At 48.8% G+C, this 24963-nt stretch overlaps 1 protein-coding gene across 5 annotated transcripts in view; it reads left to right on the top strand.

Moving 5' to 3' along the window:
* ARHGEF10 (Rho guanine nucleotide exchange factor 10) overlaps positions 1–24963 on the top strand; it is a 133315-nt gene that overhangs the window by 46358 nt on the left and 61994 nt on the right. For 4 of the 5 annotated variants that reach the window (XM_030937988.1, XM_030937990.1, XM_030937989.1 and 1 more), the window contains 8 exons: positions 1102–1265; positions 4917–5033; positions 7505–7619; positions 10106–10212; positions 18392–18469; positions 19162–19341; positions 21400–21516; positions 23676–23768. In XM_030937988.1, coding sequence (XP_030793848.1) covers positions 1102–1265; positions 4917–5033; positions 7505–7619; positions 10106–10212; positions 18392–18469; positions 19162–19341; positions 21400–21516; positions 23676–23768 — 971 coding nt within the window. The remainder of the gene's footprint in view (positions 1–1101; positions 1266–4916; positions 5034–7504; positions 7620–10105; positions 10213–18391; positions 18470–19161; positions 19342–21399; positions 21517–23675; positions 23769–24963) is intronic. The other variant, XM_030937991.1, reaches the window with a different exon arrangement.

Below are 24963 nucleotides of genomic sequence, written 5' to 3'. Positions count from 1 at the left end.
ATGACGCTCGGCCCCAAATTTCAGGCAGTTGTGCAAGGACTTGACCTGTTCATCTGCTGAGCTGAGTTGCTGAGGCTGCCGGGTGCCCGGGTGGTGATCATTGCCTGTGGCACACGGAACACACTGCAGCTTCTGCAGAGTGAGCTCATTTCACACATTTTATGGCTTTGCTAGAACTTTTAGACATTTGGAGGACCTGTTTTGTAGTCAGTGGAGAAATATTACAAGGATAGGGTAATTTCAAATATCTAGGGATGATAAGTGACAGGTTCATGTCTAATTTTGCATTTCCAATGAAAGGAAGTGTTGGTTTTGAATGTTACTTCTGTGCTAAGATGTATATATTCCTCAGTGCTTAATTACTAAGGATCTTTAAGGCCAAGTTTTGTTATAGTGAATGATTGTGGGTGCATAAAGAATAAATTTAATATTTTTAAGGCATGGAGATTATTCTTAAGAGGTTATTTATGTCTAAGAAACCAGGTAAAATAAAGAAACATTTATGCTTGTGTGAGTCATAAAAGATTTAGAGAGACTCTAATATTCTGGTATTTTGAAGAATGTCATTTTCATTCTCTAAAAGTCTTGTTAGCATCACAGCATTGAAAATTTAAAAATCTATGTGTATTTTCTTGCTAGTGCTGGTACTTGAATATCTGTATCATCCACCTATCCCTAGTTCTATACTCCACCATCCATCTACCTGCCTATCATCTGTCCACCAATTCTCTCTCTAATTTTCAAAACATCCCGTAAGTTTATATAAAGGAAGATTTTTCTTCGTGGGAGGTTCTCTAAGGCTGACAAGTTATCTGACATGACTGTGGCGGATGCCCGTAGCCAGGTGGTCCTCAGGGTACAGATGGGGCAGTGTCACTTGTGAGAAATGCCTGAAGCGCTTTTCCCTGGCACTGCCCGGGTGGTGGAGGCTCTGCACAGTAGCTTCCGTGGAGCCCGCCCGGGGCTCTGCAGGGTCCTCAGCATGATTCAGATTTGCCTCCGCCCCCAGCTCTAGATAACTCGGTAAAACCACAAACAGGCACAAAACAGCTCACATGGAATTCTAAAGTTTTAATTTCATTTTGGAATTTATGCACTCAGATGAAATGATTTATGATGATGTTGAGAATGGGGATGAAGGTGGAAACAGCTCTTTGGAATACGGATGGAGTTCGAGTGAATTTGAAAGTTACGAAGAGCAGAGTGACTCGGAGTGCAAGAATGGGATTCCCAGGTCCTTCCTGCGCAGCAACCACAAAAAGCAAGTATGTATTTTGGGCACCTGTGAGGGACAGTGCTCTTGTGTTGACACGGGCAGGGGGCTGTGAATATACGATTGTGATCCACCTACTACTTCTTAGTGATTTGTTAAGATGCTGATTAGTAGTTTGGGGAAAGCATAAGATATTGGCAAAGGAGAAGACGTCTCTTGTTTCATATGGTTAAGTATCGTCGTGGAAGGATTGAGAAATTAAACTTCTGTAAACCACTTAAAAGGTCTTAAATGGCCGGGCGCGGTGGCTCAAGCCTGTAATCCCAGCACTTTGGGAGGCCGAGACGGGCGGATCACGAGGTCAGAAGATCGAGACCATCCTGGCTAACACGGTGAAACCCGTCTCTACTAAAAAAATACAAAAAAACTAGCCGGGCGATGTGGCAGGCGCCTGTAGTCCCAGTTACTCAGGAGGCTGAGGCAGGAGAATGGCGTAAACCCGGGAGGCGGAGCTTGCAGTGAGCCGAGATCGTGCCACTGTACTCTAGCCTGGGCGACAGAGCGAGACTCCGTCTCAAAAAAAAAAAAAAAAAAAAAAAAGTCTTAAATGAGCTCACCACCTGGAATAAGAAAGTAGTTATTCTCTGAATTGCTTGTGTTTTAATGTATTATGTGCTTTGCACATAGCACCGTTGGCAGAACACTGAGTAGATGGGATCGGGGTTCCCTGAGACATAGCACATCTGCACTTTGCCTTAAGCCAGGTTTTGAACTTTAACACGTTCAGCATGAACAGGAAGAGGTAAAAATAGAAGATGTTAGATGTTAAGGGACAAAAGCTTCTAAACTGCCCTGTGACAATCCTTTCTTTTTTCTTTTCTTTTCTTTCTTTGTTTTTTTTTTTTTGAGATGGATTCTCACTCTGTCTCCCAGGCTGGAGTGCAATGGCGTGATCTCAGTTCACTGCAATCTCCGCCTCCCAGGTTCAAGCCATTCTTCTGCCTCAGCCTCCCAAGTAGCTGGGATTACAGGTGCCCGCCACACACCTAGCTAATTTTTGTATTTTTAGTAGAGATGGGGTTTCCCCATGTTAGCCAGGCTTGTCTCGAACCCCTGACCTCAGGTGATCTGCCCATCTCAGCCTCCCACAGTGCTGGGATTACAGGTGTAAACCGCCACACCCAGCCTGGGAATTTCTTTCTTACAGGGAATTTTTATTTTTGTGTGTGTGTGTGGAAAAGTCTTGAGATTAGGGTGTGAGGTGGGACGTCAGAGCTGTAAGGCATGAATTCTGGAATTGGATGATTGTGAGCCATGGAACCTGGGAACTGTTCAGCTGAGACACATCCCAGGTCTCGGTGGTGCCGGGCCGTGCCACAGGGTTTTTGTTGTTAGAGTTTTTTTTGACTATTTGTAAAAGGATAGATTTGTGCTCATCTGCAGTGATCTCCATGTACTTTCTGTGTGAGGCTGAGATGCAGGCCACACGCAGTCCTCGTCTGAGGCCAGCCAGTCCTGTGTTACTGATACAGATGGTGACCCGATGCCCGCCATAGTGACAGTTGGTGATAACCGGTTTTATCCCGCCCATCCCCTAGTAGCCCCCAGTAAGCGGAGATTTCACTCCTGGACGTAGCTGCCACATCCCTATGGTTTGCAAGTGATTATGGGTTGCCTACAATTCTCATATTCTGTGAACCTGCTTCATGAAACTCAAGGAAAATCTACCAGATCATGGCGGTCAGCTCACCTACCCAGTTTCATTCACAAGTTCTTCCAGGAATTTGATCTTTTCTGTCACCATAATTATTACAATAGCGATTTAAACAACCAATGAAGCTGCAATTGTAATTTTTCTGTTTTTTTGTTTATTTGTTTGTTTGGTTTTTTCTTTGAAACGAGTCTCGCCTATCGCCCAGGCTGGAGTGCAATGGCGTGATCTCAGGTTACCTCCCGGGTTCAAGCGATTCTCCTGCCTCAGCCTCTCAAGTAGCTGGGATTACAGGCAGCCACTATCACCAGCTAATTTTTGTATTTTTAGTAGACACAGGGTTTCACCGTGTTGGCCAGGCTGGTCTCAAACTCCTGACCTCGTGATCTGCCTGCCTCAGCCTCCCAAAGTGCTGGGATTACAGGCGTGAGCCACTGCACCCAGCCTGCAATTGTAGTTTGTAACAGAGCTGATAGCTAAGATGATATTTAGCTTGCTGTAGCTGAGTCAGACACTTGATTTAAATTGAGATTTAAGAAGAGTGCTGGACTCTGATGTCACAGATGGAGGCTCGGTGGGTGCCTTGGAGCGTGGGTTACATGCTGTTTGGTTTCGCCTTCGTGGTGGGCTGTGGACAGCGGGGCCAGGCCCCTGAGGAGCCCAGAGGCATTAGTAGTCACTCCTTAATAATAACTCAGGAGACCCTGCCCTTGCCTTGGGGCAGACCCATATCCCAGAGGAGCCCTTGACTGCCTGGGCAGTGCCAGTGGTTCAGCAGCCCTCCCTGCTGGGAGAAGGAGCTGGGGAAAGCCAGCACACAGTGGGTTTGTGGTGCAGAATTACAACCTGGGAGTGCCGGGCTCTGCATTTCCAGCCTCTCCTGCACCTCCATATTGCCAGGACGGTGGCCTGGACTGGGGAATACTGTGTGGGGGTGCAGACAGGGCGCCTCTGGGTTAGGCCTGACCAGGATGAAAGTGCTGCAGGCAGCACCAAGTTTTCTAGTTTAAACGGTCACATTTTAAAAACGACCAAAATAAAACTAGATGTTCAAAAGTCATCTCAAAAAAATCTCGAATTTTATTAAAGTGTCTGTGACATGAGAAATGCCCCCAGGGGAGCAGTGGGGCCTCAGCCACGGGCATCTGAAGTGCCTGTGACCACACAGACAAGGATCCAGGGGGTCCCCAGTCAGTTAGAGACAAAGTGACCTCAGGTTGGAGACTTGAAAATCCATGCTGCCATCCCCAAAATATGTCACCTTCAGTACAGTTTAAATACAAGTATCTTTTGCTTGGATGCTGACATAAAAATAATTTTGTGTATTTTTATATATTGGATAATGTTCATTCCACCAAAATGTAAATGAAGGATTTTACAGATATTGTGTGTGCGTGCATTTGCTCCTGTCTAGCACGGAGAAGACCCTAGCCTGGTGTCTGGATAGTGTCTGTGTTTTGATGCCATGTTTAACTCATTTCTGCATTTATCTCTCTCTTTTTTTTTTTTTTTTTTGAGACAGGGTCTTACTCTGTCGCTTAGGCTGGAGTGCAGTGGCACCATCACGGCTCACTGCAGTCTCCACCTCCCAGGCTCAAGCGATCCTCCTACCTCAGCCTCCTAAGTAGTTAGGACCACAGGCATACACCACCCTGCCTGGCTAATTTTTGTGATTTTAATAGAGACAGGGTTTCACCATGTTGCCAATGCTGGTCTTGAACTCCTGAGCTCAAATGATCCTCCCACCTCCGCCTCCCAAAGTGCTGGGATTACAGGCATGAGCCACCGCGCCTGGCCAACTGTTTGTGCATTTATCTCTCAGGGACCAACCGGGCTAGTAATGGGGACTCTCACGTGTGGTCCCAGAAGCCCCCAGTCAGGAGAGGCCTGATGTGCCACTGCAGATGCTGCCAGTATCCACTCAATGTGAAATTGTCCCAAAGAACCAAAAAGAGCCTTTTTGTGAAAAGACTGTGTCTCTTTATGCTGTAGCTTTCTCATGACCTAACCCGTTTAAAGGAGCACTATGAGAAAAAGATGAGAGAGTTGATGGCAAGCACGGTGGGCGCGGTGGAGATTCAGCAGCTCAGGCAGAAGCATGAACTGAAGGTAGAGTCTTGCCCCTGGCCGCTGCCCCCACTCGCCGGCCGGGCAGTAAAGAAAAACCACGTGGCTCGGTCGGTCCTTGCTGTCTCAACAGCGGTTCTCAAAGGGTGGTCCGGGGCTCCCGGCATCCCCCGACGCTTTGGGCTCACATGGACTCTGAGACGCTCTGTGCCTTTCACTCTCTCCCTCTTACCGGGAACCCAAGAACATTCTGGAGGCTCCACGGCTGTGGCCTCACAGCTGGCGCAATGCCGTCCGGCTGTCTACGTGACAGGGGTTTCCAGAAATGCACAACAATGCCACTTTCTGTTTGTTTTGGAAAACACAGCAATTTTTCATCAATGTTATTTAAGATAACATGTAATAGGTTGATTATTTTTTAAATGAACATTTATAAAAGTATCCAAACTTTTTCAGCATTTTAACTTCAAATGCAGTACATATTGATACGTAAAACCCCCGTAAACGAAAGCCATTTGGGCTCTCCATAATTTTTAAGAGCGTCCAGGGCCCCCGAGACCGGAATGCTTGAGAACTGCCGGATGTGAGTGTAGTGACAGTCTGTTCCGCGCGATGTCTTTTAAAAGGGCACTGTCAAGTACTTTTTCCTGGAATTTGACCTTTTATCCTGCTGGTATTTTGTGATCATTCATATGTGTTGAGTGGCACTCACTGGAAAGGGACGTGCACTCCACATGGCTTCTGGAGCAGCCGGCTCATCCACAGTGTTGTTCTTGGGCCATCCGAAGCCACGGCCGCCTCCTGGGAGCCGCGTTGCCCCCTCACATCCAGCGTCTGTCTGATGGGACCTGCCAGAGGCGGCAGGCAGTGTGGCGGGGTTTCCAAGGAGCGGAGGGCACCATCAGAGCCATGGGAGGGGTGTGTGAGCTACGTTTGGAGATTTCCACAGACACGGGGAGTGCCCTGGCTGAAGCAGGTGAGGGCACTGTGGGAAGTGGGAAAGGAAGGCCGGGGAAGCAGCCAGGGTCGGGCCCAGCACACTCGCTTTCCCTAGTGAGAGCAGCCCCGTGTCAGCTCTGGGAGCCAGGAGACCTGGCCGAGGCTATGACCTGGAACCCGGGGTCTCACCTGCTCTGCATGGAGCTGGGGCTCAGGGAGCGTGGCAGCCTTCCAGTTTGTCGGTTTGCAGTTCTCTGATTCTCTGTCCAGGGATCCTGACAGGCTGGCTGAAAACCAAGGGTTCACAGCCCAGACCCGGGATTGAGAAAGAACAGGAGGTGGACAGACTGTGAGGGACGGATACGCGCAGGCGGGCAGGGCTGTCTGCAGCATCGGGCGGGAGGCAGGGGCATGGGTGCAGGGGCCAAGGAAATGGCAGCGGGACATGGTCCCATGTGGGGTTGGGAGATGCAGGAGCGAGGGAGCCCACGGGGGCCGTGATGTTAACGCCGTCGATGGGGGACAGCGTTGCAAGTGATGGAGATGGGCTGGGGCGGGCGACGCGGGTGTGAGGCCAGGCGTGTTGCATGGTGTTCGTGGTGCACACTTCCCGAAGGCAGCCCTCAGGCGTTTGGAAGTCCAGGGCAGGCAGACATGGCCAGGGCTAGAGCAACTGTCTGCACGCTGGCGTCCAGCAGCCCCGCTCCTCCCACGGTGATGTGACCCAGAGTGAAGAGAGCCTGGTTCTCAGCTGCACTGCTGGTCCCTTTGGGAGGTCCCTGGGAAAGGGACGTCGGTTGTCCCATAAGAGATCATCTTTTAGAGACGAATCACTCAGCATCCAGTGGCTGGTACCTCAGATGTTCGGTTTTTAAGGAGTAAGAAATCAGATGGCAGGAGACACCTCAGACGGCTGAGTCCAGGCAGCCGTGAGCGTCCAGCACGGCACTGTCTGAGGAAGTGGAGGCAGGGAGCCCCAGGCCCGGGGGACGTGGCCTCCGAGTCTGACATCCGCAGTGTGCTGCACCCCGACCCTCCCTCGGGTGGATCCCGTGCGTGTCTGCAGCACTTGCCGGGCCTTGCATTCAGCCCCGTGGCTGGGGCTGGGTCCCTGTGACCATGCGTGTGAGGTGGCCTTGTCAACAGCTGGCCTTGCCCCAACAAGGGGTGCGGTGCGAAGCCCTGGGGAGTTTGTTAAAAGGCTGAACTGGAGCTGTGAGCGTCTGCAGTTAGTTGTTTTGCCATTTAATTCAGTGCGAGTTGTTTGACATTTGTGCACGTTAGTGACTCACCTGTGACCCCCACGTAGCTCTTTGTGTGGGTGGATTACATATAATACTGCAAATGGGGCAGGGAACATTTTTCACCATGTCCAGGAAGGCCTGTGTTTTCAAAGTCTGTTTTTTTCTTTTTTCCAACAAACAAAACCAAAACAAAACCTAGCCCAGAACTGCACATGACACATGCGCTCACAAGAACCAGACTACTTGACAGTATTCTTTTAAAACAGGCAAATGAAAGTCGCAGGTGGATTCTGCCACCGTCCCGTTCTCACATCTCCCTCTCTGTCGCAGATGCAGAAGCTCGTGAAGGCTGCGAAGGACGGCACCAAGGACGGGCTGGAGAGGACCAGAGCGGCTGTCAAGAGGGGCCGCTCGTTCATCAGGACCAAGTCTCTCATTGCACAGGGTCCGTGCCTGTGGGTCTTCCTGTGGGGAGGACGTGGGGTTGGGGGACGGCCGTGCAGGCTCCTGCGCCTCGGGTAGCACCGGCCTGCTCAGTGTTTGGGTCTGGATCAGCCCTGCTGACCCCAGCCTCCCTGCCCTGCAGGGGTGGCGTTTTAGGCCGAGGGCACCCAGAAGCTGGGGATCATTGAGAATCACTGGCTGGATCTAGGGAGGGCCGCGTAGGGGCCTCCGTCACTGTGCATTCTTGGCATTGGACTCTCTATTCACAGCACATCAGCCCTCCTGGGCATGGTCCCACAGGGACTGAGGTCGTGAGCATCCTGAACTGGGATTTCAGGAACATTTTCCTTGGTGAGGGGAGATTTGGAGTAGATAGCAGAATTTCCAGGTTTTTCTAAAAATCTCACGAAGGGGCAGTGGTCTTTGCAGTTATGTGTGGAAAAGGCAGCTGGTGTGGAGGTGTCATGTATGGTGGCAACAAGCGGCAGGCCAGGGTTATGCACCGTCCAAGGAAATTTCTCGGAGCCTTTGTGCACAGATGTCCTAAGGTCGAGTTACAGGAGGGTGGCTGAGACTTTACTGTCGTACAGGGGTCGCTGTGACTCTGACCTGGCATTTCCCGGTTGTTTCTCCAGTTTTCTAACATGCCTGTCTGGTGCTAGGATGTGGGCAGCGTTTGCTAATATCTGTACTTGGAAGGGGCTTTACAATCACGTGTTCCCTCAAGGAACGGCCTCGGATACAATGTGTAATTGGTATGACATGGTGTAACTCAGGAGGCCTTTTCCTCTTTCAGTCCTAATGAAGCCCTCGGCATCTCAGACAAGGTGGGGGAAAGCTGTCAGCATCCCCAAGGGTTTGTTTGGTGATGGAGACGGGCAGGTGCATTCTAATAACATGTGCAGTAATATTGTGCCCTGATAGGGGTGCCATGAGGTGCTTGGGGCAGCAAAGGACAGCTTTTGAGGAGGTGGCCATATTTACACAGCGCCTGGAAAGCACAGGCAACCCAGTCCAGTGAGGAGTTGGGATTTGGGGCCGTATTCACTGCCTCAAGGAGTGTGTCTGCCACCAGCAGCAACTCCCTGACCGGGGCCCAGACTCCAGGATCTGATCACAACTGCCCACCCAGAGCCCATGCCAGGCCCCTGAGACAGGATTTGCAGGCCGGCAGAGTCCCCCAGGACTGGGTGTGTGGGGCAGTCTGAGAAACCCTGACTCAGGCCCTGGGAGCAGGTCATGATTTGTCTGTGGTTTAGGGGGTGCTCTCTGCGGGATCAGTTGGAAAGATGCGGCGGTTTAATAGGCAAATCCCTAACTCCCAACCCTAGTTTCCTAAGCCATAAAATGAGAGGCTTGCTCAGAATTTTGTTCTTCGTCCTGGTTGTACCTAAGAATTAACTAGAAAGCTTGTAAAACATGCTGGTGCCAGGCCCTCCTTCCCTGGCTGATCCGTCGATCTCTGAGGGAAAAGTCTGGGCATCACTAGGTTTTAAAGCCCCTTAGACAGATATTTCTCTGCAGCCAGGGTATGGGATCTTTGATCCAGAATAACTCAGGTTTTTATCCCCTAAAACTTCCTGTGCTTTTCTGATTTCCAGCCATTTTGTAGATGCTTTAATGTAGTTACCAGTGTTTTAAAAAGTGAATGTAGGCGTTTTCTTGTTTTTTAGAGACAGGGTCTCACTCTCGCCCAGGCTGGAGTGCAGTGGCATGACCACAGCTCACTGCAGCCTCAACCTCCTGGGCTCAGGCCATCCTCCTGCCTCAGCCTCCTGACTAGCTAGGAGTACAGGTGCTCACCACCATGCCTGGCTAATTTTTAAATTTTTTGTAGAGATGGAGTCTTGCTGTGTTGCCCAGGCTGGTCTTGAGCTCCTGGGCTCAAGTGATTCTGCCATCTCGGTCTCCCAAAGTGCTGGGATTAGGGGAGTGAGCCACCACACCCGACTGTGAACTTAGTGTTTGTTTAAACTGAGTTTTGGAAAGCTATGCTTCTTAAGGTGTCCAGTGAGAGAGGCACAAGAAATATACTAAGTGCCACCTCAGTTTTCATTGACTTTTGACTCACCTCAGTTTTCAGTGACCATTCTCAGCCATTCTTAGCTGTGTTTCCTTGTTTCTGATCGTGATATTTTATAGAGTAAAATATAGAGTAAGAAACTATTCAATTTATGAAATATTCTAAAACATTAACATTCCAAAATATTGCCACTTTACTATCTAGCTATTCAAATGGCACCTCTCCCTTTTGAAGTTAAACTTTGAATACTGAAAATTTCAAATACAGACAAATACTGTATTACCCTGTGGAAAGAATATTTTATTGGATTTATTAAAAATTCAACGTAATAATAGCTGGGTGTCAAGTAAGCAGGGAAAATTGAAAGGTCTACACAAAATACTTGACATATTATTTTAGTGTACTATAGTGTTCTGAATATATTATTTCAATGTAAAGCTCATGCATTTTGGCTTATTTTTAAGATCACAGATCTTCTCTTGAGGAAGAACAGAATCTGTTCATTGATGTTGACTGCAAGCACCCGGAAGCCATCTTGACCCCGATGCCTGAGGGTTTATCTCAGCAGCAGGTGAGATGAGCAGAGCTGACATTCAGGGACTGTTGACCAGCAGAGCTGTGCTGGTTTTTAAATATTTGTATGTTTGATGCTGGCTGGTAAATATCTGCTGTCTCAAACTCTGCATCCATTTGGGACCTCCACTGTAGACTCCTGGCCCAGCACTTAGAGGCTTAATGCTGGGCTCAATAAGGGTCTGAGGGGACCCTGGTCAGCAGCTGTGGCCTGGACTCAGGCCCTTCTGGTCCTTAAATATTTTGGACAGCACCCCTGAGTGTAACTGTGAGAAAGGGGAGGAACTTGCATTCTTCGTGGGAGTCAGTCACACAGTTGGTGCTTTCACAGAGACCGAGTGTGGGCGTATATGGTCCGTATGTGTATGTAGCGACCTGAGACTGAGATGAAAATGACAGATTTTCAATAACTAATTAAATCTGAATATAATGCATTTCTTAAAAATCTGGTACTTGGTAGCAGAAGGGAAAAAAATCACTGATTTTCACTAGATTGCCTTTGGGTAAAAGGAAGAGAAAACTTGAGGAACCAGAGTGACAGCAGTGAGTTGCAGGCCTTTAGCAGCAGGGGCTGATGCTTTGGGATGATGGGAGTTTTTTCCCACACGGGCAGCGAGGTGCAAATCATGGACACCAGGATGGATAGGCAGACACATGTGTAATCCACGCCTCTGGGGAGATCCCTGGATATAGGTAGGCAGATAGAGCGAGAGAGAGCATTGTCAGATTAAAGAAGAACAACATAGAAATGCTTAATGACTGGCCAGGTTTAAAAAGAGATGGAAAGGGAAACCTGCGAGCTGTTCATAGTCGGCCAGGCTAAAATAGGAAGCTTACATTTCACTGGAATTGAGCAGTGATGACTGAAGTATTAGTTTTGTCAGCAGCATCACACGAGTGACGGGACGAAGTGTGCTCAGAGCTGGGAGACGGTTGTTGAGCGGCTGTCACTCATGAGTGCATGCTCTGTGCAGACCCCATGCCAGGTCCCTGGTGTGTTTCACTGAGTTTCATCCTCACAAATCCCCTTGCTGTCCTTGTATACTCTGTAAGGAAGCGTAGACTTGGAGGAGGTTGATCATCACAACTGCATCCTCCAGCTACGTGAGAAGGGGTCGTGTCTGATCTCAGTCTCTCCCATCACAGCCTGCCCCTAACCTGTCTGTGCTCACTGGGGCCATGTGATCTGTGCTGCCACATGCCCAGGGGGATGGTTGACAGCCTTTGCCAGGAACAGAGGATCTAGCGCTTTCTCCTGTGCGTGCTGTCCAGCTCACAGACCTCACTTCAGACTCGGGAGCTTTAAAAGGGGTTCCTGGCTGAATACCTTCTTGCCAGTCCTGTGAGGCGCTCAATAGGATAACACACTGGCCAATCCTCTACTATCTGGGGCCCTCACTGCATGTGGGTGCCTGTGCTGGTGAGGACACACCATGTGAGAGGGACTTGGATCCTGCACTCTGAGAACTTAGTGTAGTGATGAAGCTGAAAACCAAAAATATCAAAAGAAGGGAAAAGCACAGAGGAAATGCTGCTAATGTTGGCAGGAGGACAGCTTCCTAGCAGATGAGGAACTAAACAGGAATCATAGCAGGAGTGTGAGTGACTCAGGACCGGAAGAGCCAGGAGACCTTGAGGACACATGGCCCAAGCCAAGACAGCGGCCTGAGCTGCAAACCAGTAGGCAGGGTGCGGGGGTGAGGGTGAGAGAGACGACGCCAGATCCTGAGTGGGGTGTGAGGGGTCTGTGAGGAGACACTGGGTGAGGTGAGGTTTGTGAGGAGACACTGAGGGGAGTGAGAGTTGTGAGGAGAAACTGAGTGGGGTGAGGATTGTGAGGAGACACGGAGTGGGGTGAGAGTTGTGAGCAGACACTGAGTGCAGTGTGAGGGGTCTGTGAGGAGACCCTGAGTCAGGTGAGCATTGTGAGGAGACACTGAGTGGGTGAGGATTGTGAGGAGACAGAGTGGGGTGAGAGTTGTGAGGAGACACTGAGTGGGCTGAGGGGTCTGTGAAGAGACTTAGTGGGGTGAGGGGTCTGTGAGGAGACACTGAGTGGTGTGACGGGTATTTGAGGAGACACCGAGTGTGGTGAGGGTTGTGAGGAGACACTGAGTGGGGTGAGAGTTGTGAGGAAACACTGAATGGGGTGAGGGATCTGTGAGGAGACACTGAGTGGGGTGAGGAGTAGTGAGACACTGAGTAGGGTGAGGGATCTGTAAGGAAACACTGAGTGGGATGAGGGGTCTGTGAGGAGACACTGAGTGGGGTGTGTGGGGTTTGTGAGGAAACCCTCAGTGGGTTGAGGGTTGTGAGGAGACACTGAGTGTGGTGAGGGGTATTGAGGAGACACTGAGTTGGGTAAGGAGTCTTTGTGGGGACACTGAGTGCAGTGAGGGTTGTGAGGAGACACTGAGTGGGATAAGGGGTTTGTGAGAAGACACTGAATGGGGTGAGAGGTCTGTGCAGAGACACCGAGTAGGGTATGAGGGGTCTGTGAGGAGTCATGGAGTGTGGTGAGAGTTGTGAGGAAACACGGATTGGGGTGAGGGTCATGAGGAAACACTGAGTGGGGTTAGTGATTGTGAGGAGACATTGAGTGGGTTGAGGGTTGTGAGGAGACACTAGGTGGGGTGAGGGTTTCTGAGGAGACACTGTGGTAGGTGAGCTTTGTTAGGAGGCTCTGAGTAGGGTGAGGGTTGTTAGGAGACACTGAGTGGGATGAGGGTTTGTGAGGAGACCCTAGGTGGGGTGAAGGTTATGAGGAGACACTGAGTGGAGTGAGCATTTGTGAGGAGACACTGAGAGGTGTGAGGGTTGTGAGGAGACAGTGAGTGTGGTAAGGGTTGTAAGGAGACACTGAGTGGGGGTGAAGGTTCTGAGCAGTCACTGAGTGGGGTGAGGGTTTGTGAGGAGACGCTGAGTGGGGTGTTGATTGTGAGGAGACACTGAGTCGGGTGAGGGTTCTGAGGAGACACTGAGTGGGGTGAGAGTTGTGAGGAGACACTGAATCAGGTGAGGGTTGTGAGGAGAAGTTGAGTGGGGTGAAGAGTATGAGGAGACACTGAGTGGGGTGTGAGGGGTCTGTGAGGTGTCACTGAGTACTGTGAAAGTTGTGAGGAAACACGGAGTGTGGTGAGGGTCCTGAGAAATACTGAGTGGGTTGAGGGTTTGTGACGAGACACTGAGTGGGGTGAGAGTTATGAGGAGACACTGAGTGGGGTGAGATGAGACACTGAGTTGGGTGAGGGCTGTGAGGAGACACTGAGCGGGGTGAGAGGTCTGTGACAAGACATCGAGTGGGGTGAGGGGTCTGTGACGAGACACTGAGTGAGGTGTGAGGGGTCTACGAGGAGTCACAGAGTGCGGTGAGAGTTGTGAGGAAACACGGAGTGGGGTGTGGGTCGTGAGGAGACAGTCATTGGGGTAAGGGTTGTGAGGAGACACTGAGTGGGGTGAGGGGTCTGTGAGGAGACACTGGGGTGTGAGGGGTCTATGATGAGACACTGTGAGTGGGGTGAGGGTTGTGAGGAGAAAGTGAGTGGGGTGAGTGTTGTGAGGAGACACTGAGTGGAGTGAGGAATCTGTGAGGAAACAGTGTGGTGTGAGGGGTCTGTGAGGAGACACTGAGTGGTGTGAGTGTTGTGAGGAGACAGTGAGTGTGGTGTGAGGGTTGGGAGGAGACACTGGGTGGGAGGAGGGTTTGTGAGAAGACACTAGGTGGGGTGAGGGTTTGTGAGGAAACACTGAGTGGTGTGAGGGTTGTGAGGAGACAGGGGTAAGGGTTGTGAGAAGACACTGAGTGGGGTTGAAGGTTCTAAGGAGACACTGAGTGGGGTGAGGTTTGTAAGGAGACACTGGGATGTCGATTGTGAGGAGACACTGAGTCGGGTGAGGTTTGTGAGGAGATACTGAGTGGTATGAGAGTTGTGAGGAGACACTGAATCTGGTGAGGGATATGAGGAGACACTGAGTGGGGTGATGGGTATTGAGGCGACACTAAGTGGGGTAAGGATTCTCTGTGGAGATACTGAGTGGGGTGAGGGTTCTGTGAGGAGACACTGAGTTGGGTGGGGGTATGAGGAGACACTGATTGGGGTGTGAAGGGTCTGTGAGGTGTCACCAAGTGCAGTGAGATTTGTGAGGAAACATGGAGTGTGGTGAGGGTCCTGAGGAAGCACTGAGTTGGGTGAGGGTTTGTGAGGAGACACTGAGTGGGGTGAAGGTTGTGAGGAGACACACAAGTGTGAGGAGTCTGTGAGGAGAAAGTGAGTGGGGTGTGAGAGGTCTGTGAGGAGACACTGAATAGGGTGAGGGTTGAGAGGAGACACTGAGTGGGGTGAGGGTTGTGAGGAGACCCTGAATGTGGAGGGCTGTGAGGAGACAGTGAGTGGGGTGAACGTTGTGAGGAGACACTGAATGTGGCGAGGGTTGTGAGGAGACAGTGGGGTGAGGGGTATTGAGGAGACACTGAGTGGGGTAAGGAGTCTGTGTGGAGACACTGAGTGGGGTGAGATCTGTGAAGAGACACTGAGTGAGGTGAGGGTTGTGAGGAGACACTGAGTGGGGTAAGGATCTGTGAGGAGACACTGAGTAGGGTGAGGGTCATGAGGAAACACTGAGTGGGGTGAGGGCTTTTGAGGAGACAATGATTGCGGCATGAGGAGTGTGTGAGGAGACACTGAGTGGGGTAAGGATCTGTGAGGAGACACTGAGTAGGGTGAGGGTCATGAGGAAACACTGAGTGGGGTGAGGGCTTTTGAGGAGACAATGATTGCAGCGTGAGGAGTGTGTGAGGAGACACTGAGTAGGGTGAGGGTCATGAGGAAACACTGAGTGGGGTGAGGGCTTTTGAGGAGACAATGATTGCAGCGTGAGGAGTGTGTGAGGAGACACTGAGTGGGGTGAGGGTTTTTGTTGAGACACCGAGTGGGTGAGGGTTTGCGAGGAGACACTGAGTGGGGTATGGATTGTGAGGAGACACTGAGTGGGGTGAGAGTTATAAGGAGACACTGAGTAGGGTGAGAGTTGTGAGGAGACACTGAGTGGGGTGAAGGGTCTGAGGAGACATTGAGTGGGGTGAGGGGTGTGAGGAGACACTGATTGGGGTGAGGGATGTGAGGAGACACTGATTGGGGTGAGGGGTGTGAGGAGACACTGATTGGGGTGAGGGGTGTGAGGAGACACTGATTGGGGTGAGGGGTGTGAGGAGACACTGTGGGGTGATAGTTGTGAGGAGACACTGAGTTGGGTGTGAGGGGTCTGTGAGGAGACACTGAGTTGGGTGAGAGTTGTGAGGAGACAGTGAGTTGGGTGAGCGTTTGTTAGGAGACAGTGGGGTATGAGGGGTCTGTGAGGAGACAGTGATGGGGGCATGGGGTCTGTGGGATGTCACTGGGTAGGAATCGAGGTTCTCTGAGGAAAGAGTGAGTAGTGATTAGTAGAGGTGTGGTGCAGATATTAGAGGAAAGATGTTTAGACCTTTTTGTTGTATTGCACTTTTCCAAGTGCCTATCTGTTGAGCACTGATTTTGGCGGATTTGGTCAGCGAATTGGTGGTAACTGTTCATTGTTTTGTGGTTTCTGTAAAGGGTTTAAGCTTCCCAAATTAGTCTCACAGACCTGGATGAAATCCTGTTTTTTGCTCTGATTATCTTGGTTACTTTTGTCTAGTAGTTAGTTTCTGAAGTTCAGTTTTCCTTTTCTTTGAAGGGTGGATTTTAATGTCTATTTCCATCTTGCTCATCACACCATAATGTTTCAGTGAAGTCCTGTATAGGAAGGTCTCTGTGTGGTCTTAGCACAGTGCTCAGTTTCAATTAGATGACAGCTGGGATTAGGATTGGAAACTTAGCAGTATTTAGGATTTCTGTATTTCTTCATGCAGCTTATCTTTATTGTAGCCATGAGTCACATTGATTTTATTTTCCTCCTGCCAAATGTGTTGTCCCTGGGAGTTTTCTCTTGAAAGGTTAAATGGGGGTTATTGATGCTCTTTAATTCTTGTTCTCCTCTAGAATTGAATTAAGGGAAACATAACTCTAAAATGCTGTATATTAAACATTCTTTGCATGTCTAATTTGGGGGTGGAAAAAGGAAAATGTTCTTTTTGAAATAAAGCGTCAGTCTTTACTTGGAAAGCACCCTTGATGCTGGAGGACAGAGGATCCTGTCCTGTCCCCATTCGTGGTGGGGACATGAGGAAGGGCAGGCTGGGCCAGGCCCAGGCCCCATCCACGGCTCTCCAGGCTCAGACCCAGGAGCCACTCTGATTGTCCTCCAGCCCTGGCTTCGTCCAGTTGCCCCGTGACCTTCATGTCAGGGACCCTCCCTGTGGGGGCTGCCCTCAGGATGGATTTCTCCTCTATGACTTCAGGTTAGGCTTCTCAGGAAGAGAGTGACACTCTTCTTGAGCACTGGAGGCTCCCCGCCCCACCCCTTAGTGGGCATACAATTCGATGTGTCACATTGAACTGCCGAAAAGACTGACATCACATGCAGTAGCCATGAAACCCGGGAGATCGGTGTTGTTTTTGTATTTTAATATTATACCTATTCCAGATCTTTTGACCTGATACTACATTAGTATCATCTCAGGACTTTTTAATATACACACACACACACACACACACACCCAGAAATAATATATACACATAATATATATACACATATAAATATATACTATAATATATAACATATTATATGTAATATATGTATATATACACAAATACATTTTTATGTTTGACCCCGGGGCCTTGGGATAGTGTCTGGGAATCTGAATTTCAGAACAAAGACTGGCCTGGGTTTGATGATGGGAGGGGTTGCTTGTCCTTTTGGGTTCTAAGCTGTCATTTGAAAGGGAAGCCTCTGTGCTCTGACGTTTCCTGTGAATCAGTCAGCAGCAGCAGCTGCAGCTTCCCAGCTTCTAGCCGTGTGTGTATGTGTGTGTGTGTGTGTGTGTTTAATCCCAGCCACATCTGTATTTTTTAATACATCAGTTTCTTCTTTGGGTATTTTAGAAGGTTTGATTTTTGTCTTTTGTGAATGGAATAATCCTTTCTCTAAAAAGAATAATCTCTCCCTTGTCAATCAGGTTTTGTAAATCTTAGTTGCCCTGCAATCTTTTTAACCAGAGAAATTTCCTTTGTGAAAAATGCTCTTTGCCCACTAGGTGGCAATGCAGTCCCTTCAAATAGCGTAATCCGGGGCTGCAGGTAGCCTGGTATTAACTACACTGGTGTGTCCTTGTGTGTGCATGTGTGTGGTGTGTTTCTGTGCGCGCATGTGTGTGTTATCTTGCATGTATGTGGGGTGGTGTGTGCAGGAGTCTGTGTGGTGTGCTGTGCCCCGTGCATGTGTTCATATGCGTGAGTGTGCATGTTGGTTTAGGAGCAACTCCGTTGCCCTGTTTTGCTCTGTTTTCCATAAATTGGCAAATTGAAAGTACAATGATCACTAGCTGGACTGTGTTTAGAATGAGGAAAATGCTGGGTGTCCTCACTGGCCTGTCACAGGATCTTACAGCCACAAGTCTGTATTTGTATGTGCTTCAGTGATGAAAAGCAAGACAGAAAATAACATCAGGTTTTAATTGCAAACATGTCAGAATATAGGGGTTTTTTTTTTTTTGCACCTCTAAGTGACATGAATAATTTACTGTCCACATTCGTGGCTTCATAGGTAGATCTTTGGATGGCTGAAAGATCTTTGCCAAAAAAAAAAAAGGTTCCCTCACATTCCACAAACTTTGTTTTCTTAGAACTTTGGAATAAGGATTTTAGATAAGTGTTGCTAATAACATTCATTGATCAAGACTGGAACTATTTTTATCCTTAATCATATGACATATCATCTACCAGAATGTTGGATACATAAAATACAATCAGTTAGTTCAGTTTATTATCGTTGCATAAGTGGAGGAATTTCTTTTCAGTGCTGTAATTTTTTTGTCCCTACTGTAGTTATAGTTCATAGTTTGAGGTTTAAAACATTATATAATTGTATTAATGGGGCAAAGTATGTTTTGTACCTGTAATGTTATTTAATTAGGTTACCCATATGCACTGTTTTCTAAAAATAGAAAAGTTATTTATCAGCAAGCCTCAGCATAGAAGTAAAATGTATCTGTATGTATTATAAAGCAGTTTTCTATCATTGTACTTTCAAATTTCCAACAGGTTGTAAGAAGATATATACTGGGTTCAGTTGTCGACAGTGAAAAGAACTACGTAGACGCTCTTAAGAGGATTTTGGAGGTACTTAAATGTCATGTTACATAATACATACATTTTTATCTTTTTTATGTGTGAAAAAAGAATTTGCAAAATTCTCAAAAGGATCTAAGTATTGTGTCTGTATATTGACATCAAAAGTCATGATTTATTTTGAAATAAATATAATTTATGTAAGTGAATATTTACATTCATTTATCTGAGATTTACAAATGTCTGGGCTGGGCTCGGTGTCTCAACCCTGTAATCCTAGCACTTTGGGAGGCTGAGGCAGGCGGGTTGCCTGAGCTCAGGAGTTCGAGACCAGCTTGGGCAACACGGTGAAACCCCATCTCTACTAAAATACAAAATATTACTCCGGTGTGGCAGCGTGCGCCTATGGTCCCGAGGCAGGAGAATTGCTTGAACCCAGGAGGCAGAGGTTGCAGTGAGCTGAGATCACACCATTGCACTCTAGCCCAGGTGACAGACTGAGACTGTCTCAAAAAAAAAAAGAAAGAAAAATGTTTGAAGCAGCCATGCCCCATGGCACATGCCTATAATCCCAGCTACTTGGGAGGCTGAGGTGAGAGGATGGCTTGAGCCCAGGAGTTTGAGGCTGCAGTGAGCCATGGTCACACCACTGCACTCCACTCTGGGCAACAGAACAAGACCCAAGCTCTGAAAGAAAAGTCTGAAGAGAAAAGTCTGAACCATCTTTGTTCATTTTGTCTTAGCAATATGAGAAGCCGCTGTCTGAGATGGAGCCAAAGTTTCTGAGCGAGAGGAAGCTGAAGACCGTGTTCTACCGAGTCAAAGAGATCCTGCAGTGCCACTCGCTGTTTCAGATTGCGCTGGCCAGCCGCGTTTCCGAGTGGGACTCTGTGGAAATGATCGGCGATGTCTTCGTGGCTTCGGTAATTAAGCCGGGACACCCAGATGTCCACAGGGCTCTCCATGCACCTGTCCTCTCTTCCCTTCTTAGGCTGATGTTTTGCTCCTGAGCTCCTGCAAGCTGACAAGTGTGCAGTTCTCTCTGAAGGTCGGGCTGAAGTTTCAATGCCCTGGCCAAGTGTGTGCACTAGGGAAATGATAAAGGGATCTTTACCAGGGAGGCCACGGCAGAAAGGCAGACGCTCTGAGCAAAAGCTGTACCTGGGAAGATTTAAAAATAAGCACTCTTTCAAGCCTTGGATACCTCGTTAGATGATTTGCTGAAGCTTTTTGTTGTTGAACAAGGATGCTCTGTGTTTGGTAATGTAAAATTGCCATTTTTAAGCCCTTATACAGGTTCTCTTCCTGATCTAGGTGTCACTTTGTGGGTGCAGAATTCTCTGTGCCTGTGAAAAACAGAAAACACGTGACGGGAAAACTCCTAGATATTTTCTCAAACGTTTGCCCTTGGCTGTAGCTTCTGTTGTGTAGATACAGGCTTTCGGCCCTGTGCTGTCACACAGGAATATGATGTTGCAACAGCTTGTATGAACACTTCCTGGCAGGAGAAAGGGTTAGCTGCCTGGAAACCACTGGTGGTTTCTGCATTGACAGTTTCGAGTCGTTTTATCCTCACTCCGTGTATGAATCATACTTACTGTATATGGGTTGGATTCTACCTAGATGTGGAGGATTGTGAGTGAAACAGATTGGTTTCTGTAATTATTTAAGACTATGATGCTATCAAAGGGATACAAGCTTGCAAGTTTTAAAAAAGTATTCCACTTCTTAAATGAATGCTATACTAATAATATGTGAAATGTTTTCCTATATAGTTTATATATGTACTTGATGAGGTCTGTAAATGCTTTGAATAAATATGGAAACAAAATTCTTAAGAGATATTTGCATAATACCATTATGGATCCTAAAAAAAAGAGAAATATTGGATATTTGTTTTGTTATTGGATTTTTTTCTGGCTGTTTTATATATTAACTTCAGCCTTATCACTGTTCCTTAAATACTTACCTTCCCAACATATTTTAAAATGCAAACAGATTTTTTTTTTTTTTTTTATTGAGACGGAGTCTCGCTCTGTCGCCCAGGCTGGAGTGCAGTGGCCGGATCTCAGCTCACTGCAAGCTCCGCCTCCCGGGTTTACGCCATTCTCCTGCCTCAGCCTCCCGAGTAGCTGGGACTACAGGCGCCGCCACCTCGCCCGGCTAGTTTTTTGTATTTTTAGTAGAGATGGGGTTTCACCATATTAGCTGGGATGGTCTCGATCTCCTGACCTCGGGATCCGCCCGTCTCGGCCTCCCAAAGTGCTGGGATTACAGGCTTGAGCCACCGCGCCCGGCCGCAAACAGATTTTTTTAAGAAATAGAATTTGATGAAAGCATTCCTGTATCAATGCCAGTCACACCAAAGCTCTGCCATCCATCCTAAAGGATTTGGGTTTCTTAGAACAACATGGAATGATTTTTCTCTCTTTGAATATTGATAGCAAGGACAAATGTTTCTGCCTCTTGACAGAAAACCTTTGTGCTTTTAGGAAAACGAACCCGTGTGAGGCATTGTATCTTACTCCAGAGAAGCAGGATCAGCCCCCACCCCCAGGCCTCATTTCCAGGGTGTGGTTGAGGCCTGTTTCTCAGGATATTGGGCCCACCATGGAATGAGTTGCATGACTTTCTTGCCTGGAGGCTGAACCCACCGAGTGAGACTTGGCAGGAACTTAAAATCACCATCCTTATGTGTCTGTAGTCAGAAACATTCTTAACTGAAACCCAAATTACCATGGTTTTGAACAAGAATGTCAGAAAGTGCTCTGGGGTCAAAAAATAAGATCAAACCAGCAACTTAACTCCTAACAAGCTTGCTTAAAGAAAAAAAAATCTCACAGTCGAAATAGTTTATCCTATGAAAACATCACAGTGACTGAAAGAGTATTTTGAGGGCGAGTTTCAAATCTTCTGTTTCATGTTGGAAAAGGGGTATCTGGACTCTGTGATTTCTCTCTGAATTTCCTCCTGTGTTTCAGTTTTCTAAGTCCATGGTGCTGGATGCATACAGTGAATATGTGAACAATTTCAGCACAGCCGTGGCCGTCCTCAAGAAAACATGTGCCACAAAGCCCGCTTTTCTTGAATTTTTAAAGGTAAACACATTTTTTTTTCATTTGGGTTTTAACACCGTCTGATAATAAGTTACATGTCAAACCTTGGCTGTAAATGCAGTTATTCATTATTAAATTTCAGTACCAATAGTGCCCTAGGTATTGGATTAATGCTAGAAATGAAGATGAATTTTAGGTCCTAATGTAGCTTTTTGAAAACAATTTTATTTGCACATCCTTAAAAGCATATCAGTGGATAGACAGAAAGAAAGTTAAAATCAGATCCCAAAAAAAGAAGTCAAAATCAGATCCCAAAGTTACCTTTTCCTCCCTCTCCTTCAGTATGGTATTAGGAATCAAAGAAACCAAACATCTCAATTCCAGGCCTCTTTGGGATCGGGGATAGGCACCGGTCTGGAGAGTCAGAGCCTGGAACGGGCCCTACCCGAGGGGGATGCGGGCTGTGTTCCCCGCGATGCTGAGGACAGCGCTGACGGCCTTCCTCAGTGGTCTCTGACCTGGCAGTGATGGGGAGCACGTCCTCAGGCAGGTGTGGGCGAGCGTTATTTAATCAGCAGGCAGACAGGGCTTCCCCAGTCATGGGATGCGTGTCCCAGGCTGTGTTCTGACAGTTTACTGCACAATGAACCAGGCTGAAACCCCCTTCAAAGACATCCCGGAACTGAGTCTCCCTTTTGGAGCCCCTCATTTGCATGATAAACCCTGGGGACAAAGTGTGTTCTTGTTACTTGGACTGTTTCTTGGAAACTGCTGCTACCTGGAGCGACTGAACACAGGGCAAGTATTCTCGCCCACAGCAACGTGTCATTGAAGCTGGAATATTTTCCCTCTGCCTTATCCAGCACGGCGGCTCCTGCTCCTGCTGGAACACAGTCTGTGGCCCATCAAGGTTTGCTAAGGGATTGGATTGCAGTTCCCACTCTGGACAGTTGTGGGCTCTGCTCTAAGGGATTGGATTGCAGTTCCCACTCTGGACATTTGTGGGCTCTGTCCTAAGGGATCGGATCGCAGTTCCCACTCTGGACAGTTGTGGGCTCGTCCTAAGGGATTGGATCCCACTCTGGACAGTTGTGGGCTCTGTCCTAAGGGATCGGATCGCAGTTCCCACTCTGGACAGTTGTGGGCTCGTCCTAAGGGATCGGATCGCAGTTCCCACTCTGGACAGTTGTGGGCTGTGTCCTAAGGGATCGGATCGCAGTTCCCACTCTGGACAGTTGTGGGCTGTGTCCTAAGGGATCGGATCGCAGTTCCCACTCTGGACAGTTGTGGGTTCTGTCCTAAGGGATCGGATCGCAGTTCCCACTCTGGACAGTTGTGGGCTCGTCCTAAGGGATCGGATCGCAGTTCCCACTCTGGACAGTTGTGGGATCGTCCTAAGGGATTGGATCGCAGTTCCCACTCTGGACAGTTGTGGGCTCTGTCCTTTGGCTAGGGCCCCATCTCTTTCTCTTGGGGAAAGAAAACATGGACTCACTTAAGAGCGCACTCCCTCTGGGGATTTTGTTGTAGTTTCAATGTCAGCCGTGGCCGTGACTGCAGTGCCCACTCCTCAGCTCGGCGGCTGCCACGCGGCCTTGGGAGATAGACTCTCTCATCCCATTTCATAGCTCCAGGACCTGAGCCCCGAAGAGTCAGGTGCCCTGTGAGCTGAGAGGCCGGGGCACAGCCGGGTCTGTGCTGTCTGCCCTCTTCACTGCGCAGCCCCCTCAGTAGAGGGAATTGGAGACTCCCCCCAGGTCAACAGTGCCCAACAGCCTCGGTAGCAAATGGCCCCACTGTGCATCCCCGATGTGCTCAGGGAGAGGAGCCCTCAGCCTCCAGGACGTCCTTCTGCCCATGGCACCAGAAGAGGTTGCCAGCCTTTTCTAGGGGCCCACTATGGCCAGAACACAGACACCCAAGGACACGCCCTGGAATCTGCCCTGTCCCCTGCCCCGGGGAATTAACCCCGGGAGCTGAGGCCGACACGTGAGCCCGGCCCCTGCAGCAAAGCGGGAGCCCCTAGAGCAGGTGCAGAAAGCGGCTGGAAGGCATTTGGCCAAGTTTCTTCTTGTAGCTGAAGACAAGGTGCAGGCTTTTGACTTTCCCGGGTGTTCAGTGTGGTGGGGAGGAGGCGGCCCCAGAGGCAGGGAGGGCATGGCAGCCCCACGGGGAGGTGACCCCAGTGCCTTTCCCCACAGCAGGAACAGGAGGCCAGTCCTGACCGAACCACGCTCTATAGCCTGATGATGAAGCCCATCCAGAGGTTCCCACAGTTCATCCTCCTGCTCCAGGTAAGTGCTTCACGGTGGCCACCTCAGGCTAGTCCTCCAGCTTGTCCATGATTCATTTGAAAATGGCATCTGTTCCTCCACTTTGGAGTGGCCACCCCTTGGGTCTCCCCATCTCCTCTCTAGGCAGTTACAGGAGGTGGGGGTAGAGGCAGGTGGAGACCTGCGGAGAGTCACCCTACTCCGGGGGCAGCTGTAGGGCCCAGTACCTGCGAGGCCGGCCTTGGGGGACAGAGGGGATGGATGGGCTGCGGGAGGGGTGTCCATGGGCCCTGGCCCGCCACATGCGCTGTCTCGTGGGGCCCCAGCACTGGGGGGGCTGCAGGGCTCGGTTATCAGTGGCCCACAGGTCACAGCTCCCTTCTCCAGTGTGCCTGTGTCTGGTCTAGAATCACATGAAAAATGATTCTTGCTTCTGTGCCCAGAGGGGATGGACAGGCTTGGAAAGCTAAGAATAGATTTAAACAAAACATACCCATCACTGATTTAACAGTAAATCACCGAAGGAGATGCCGCAATGGTGAAGACACTTTCCACTGGACCCTCATTTTTCTAAACTAAGGATTCTCATTTGGATACCTGTGACTGTGAACAGAAGGCCTGTTCTGAGTGCTGATATGACATCTCACAGCGGACAGCCTCTAGGTCATGTGCTGACATGACGTCTCACAGCGGACGGCCTCTAGGTGATGTCTGATGTGATGTGTGGTTGCCCGCTCATTTTCTGACCTTCCCACATACCCTGAAGCCCAGGTGACCCTGTAGGCTACAGGGGCTCAGCACCCATTTTATTTAAATGAATGCCATGCCTCCAGGGAGGATATTTCAAAGGAGAGTCCATGCTGGCCTCTGCCTGTGTTGATTTTTCAATGATTACTCAGCTTGCTTTTTCTAATTAAATCAGAGGACTCTGCTTTGCCTGCCTGCTTATTAGAGCTGATTAAGATGAACTGGTGGAATCATTGCCAGAAATGAACTGGCACCGGGGAAATAGTGTCAAGTCCCCTTCCACTGAGGTTTTTATATTTATTTTTGATCAACCAAATCCGTGGCACATTCTTTTTAAATAAAAGTAGTCATAAAAGTGTGAAAAAGGATACATACTAAAATATCAACATGGACTCTTTCCGTGGTTAGGTTGATGGGTCATGTTAATTTTATCCTCTCGCTTATATTTTTAACAATGTACAGTTTGCCT

This window comes from Rhinopithecus roxellana, chromosome 9 (genome assembly GCF_007565055.1).
Source record: "Rhinopithecus roxellana isolate Shanxi Qingling chromosome 9, ASM756505v1, whole genome shotgun sequence".
Classification (NCBI taxonomy): Eukaryota; Metazoa; Chordata; class Mammalia; order Primates; family Cercopithecidae; genus Rhinopithecus; species Rhinopithecus roxellana.
The sequence above is the reverse complement of the archived record's forward strand: the minus strand, read 5'-3'. Positions and strand labels throughout refer to the sequence as shown.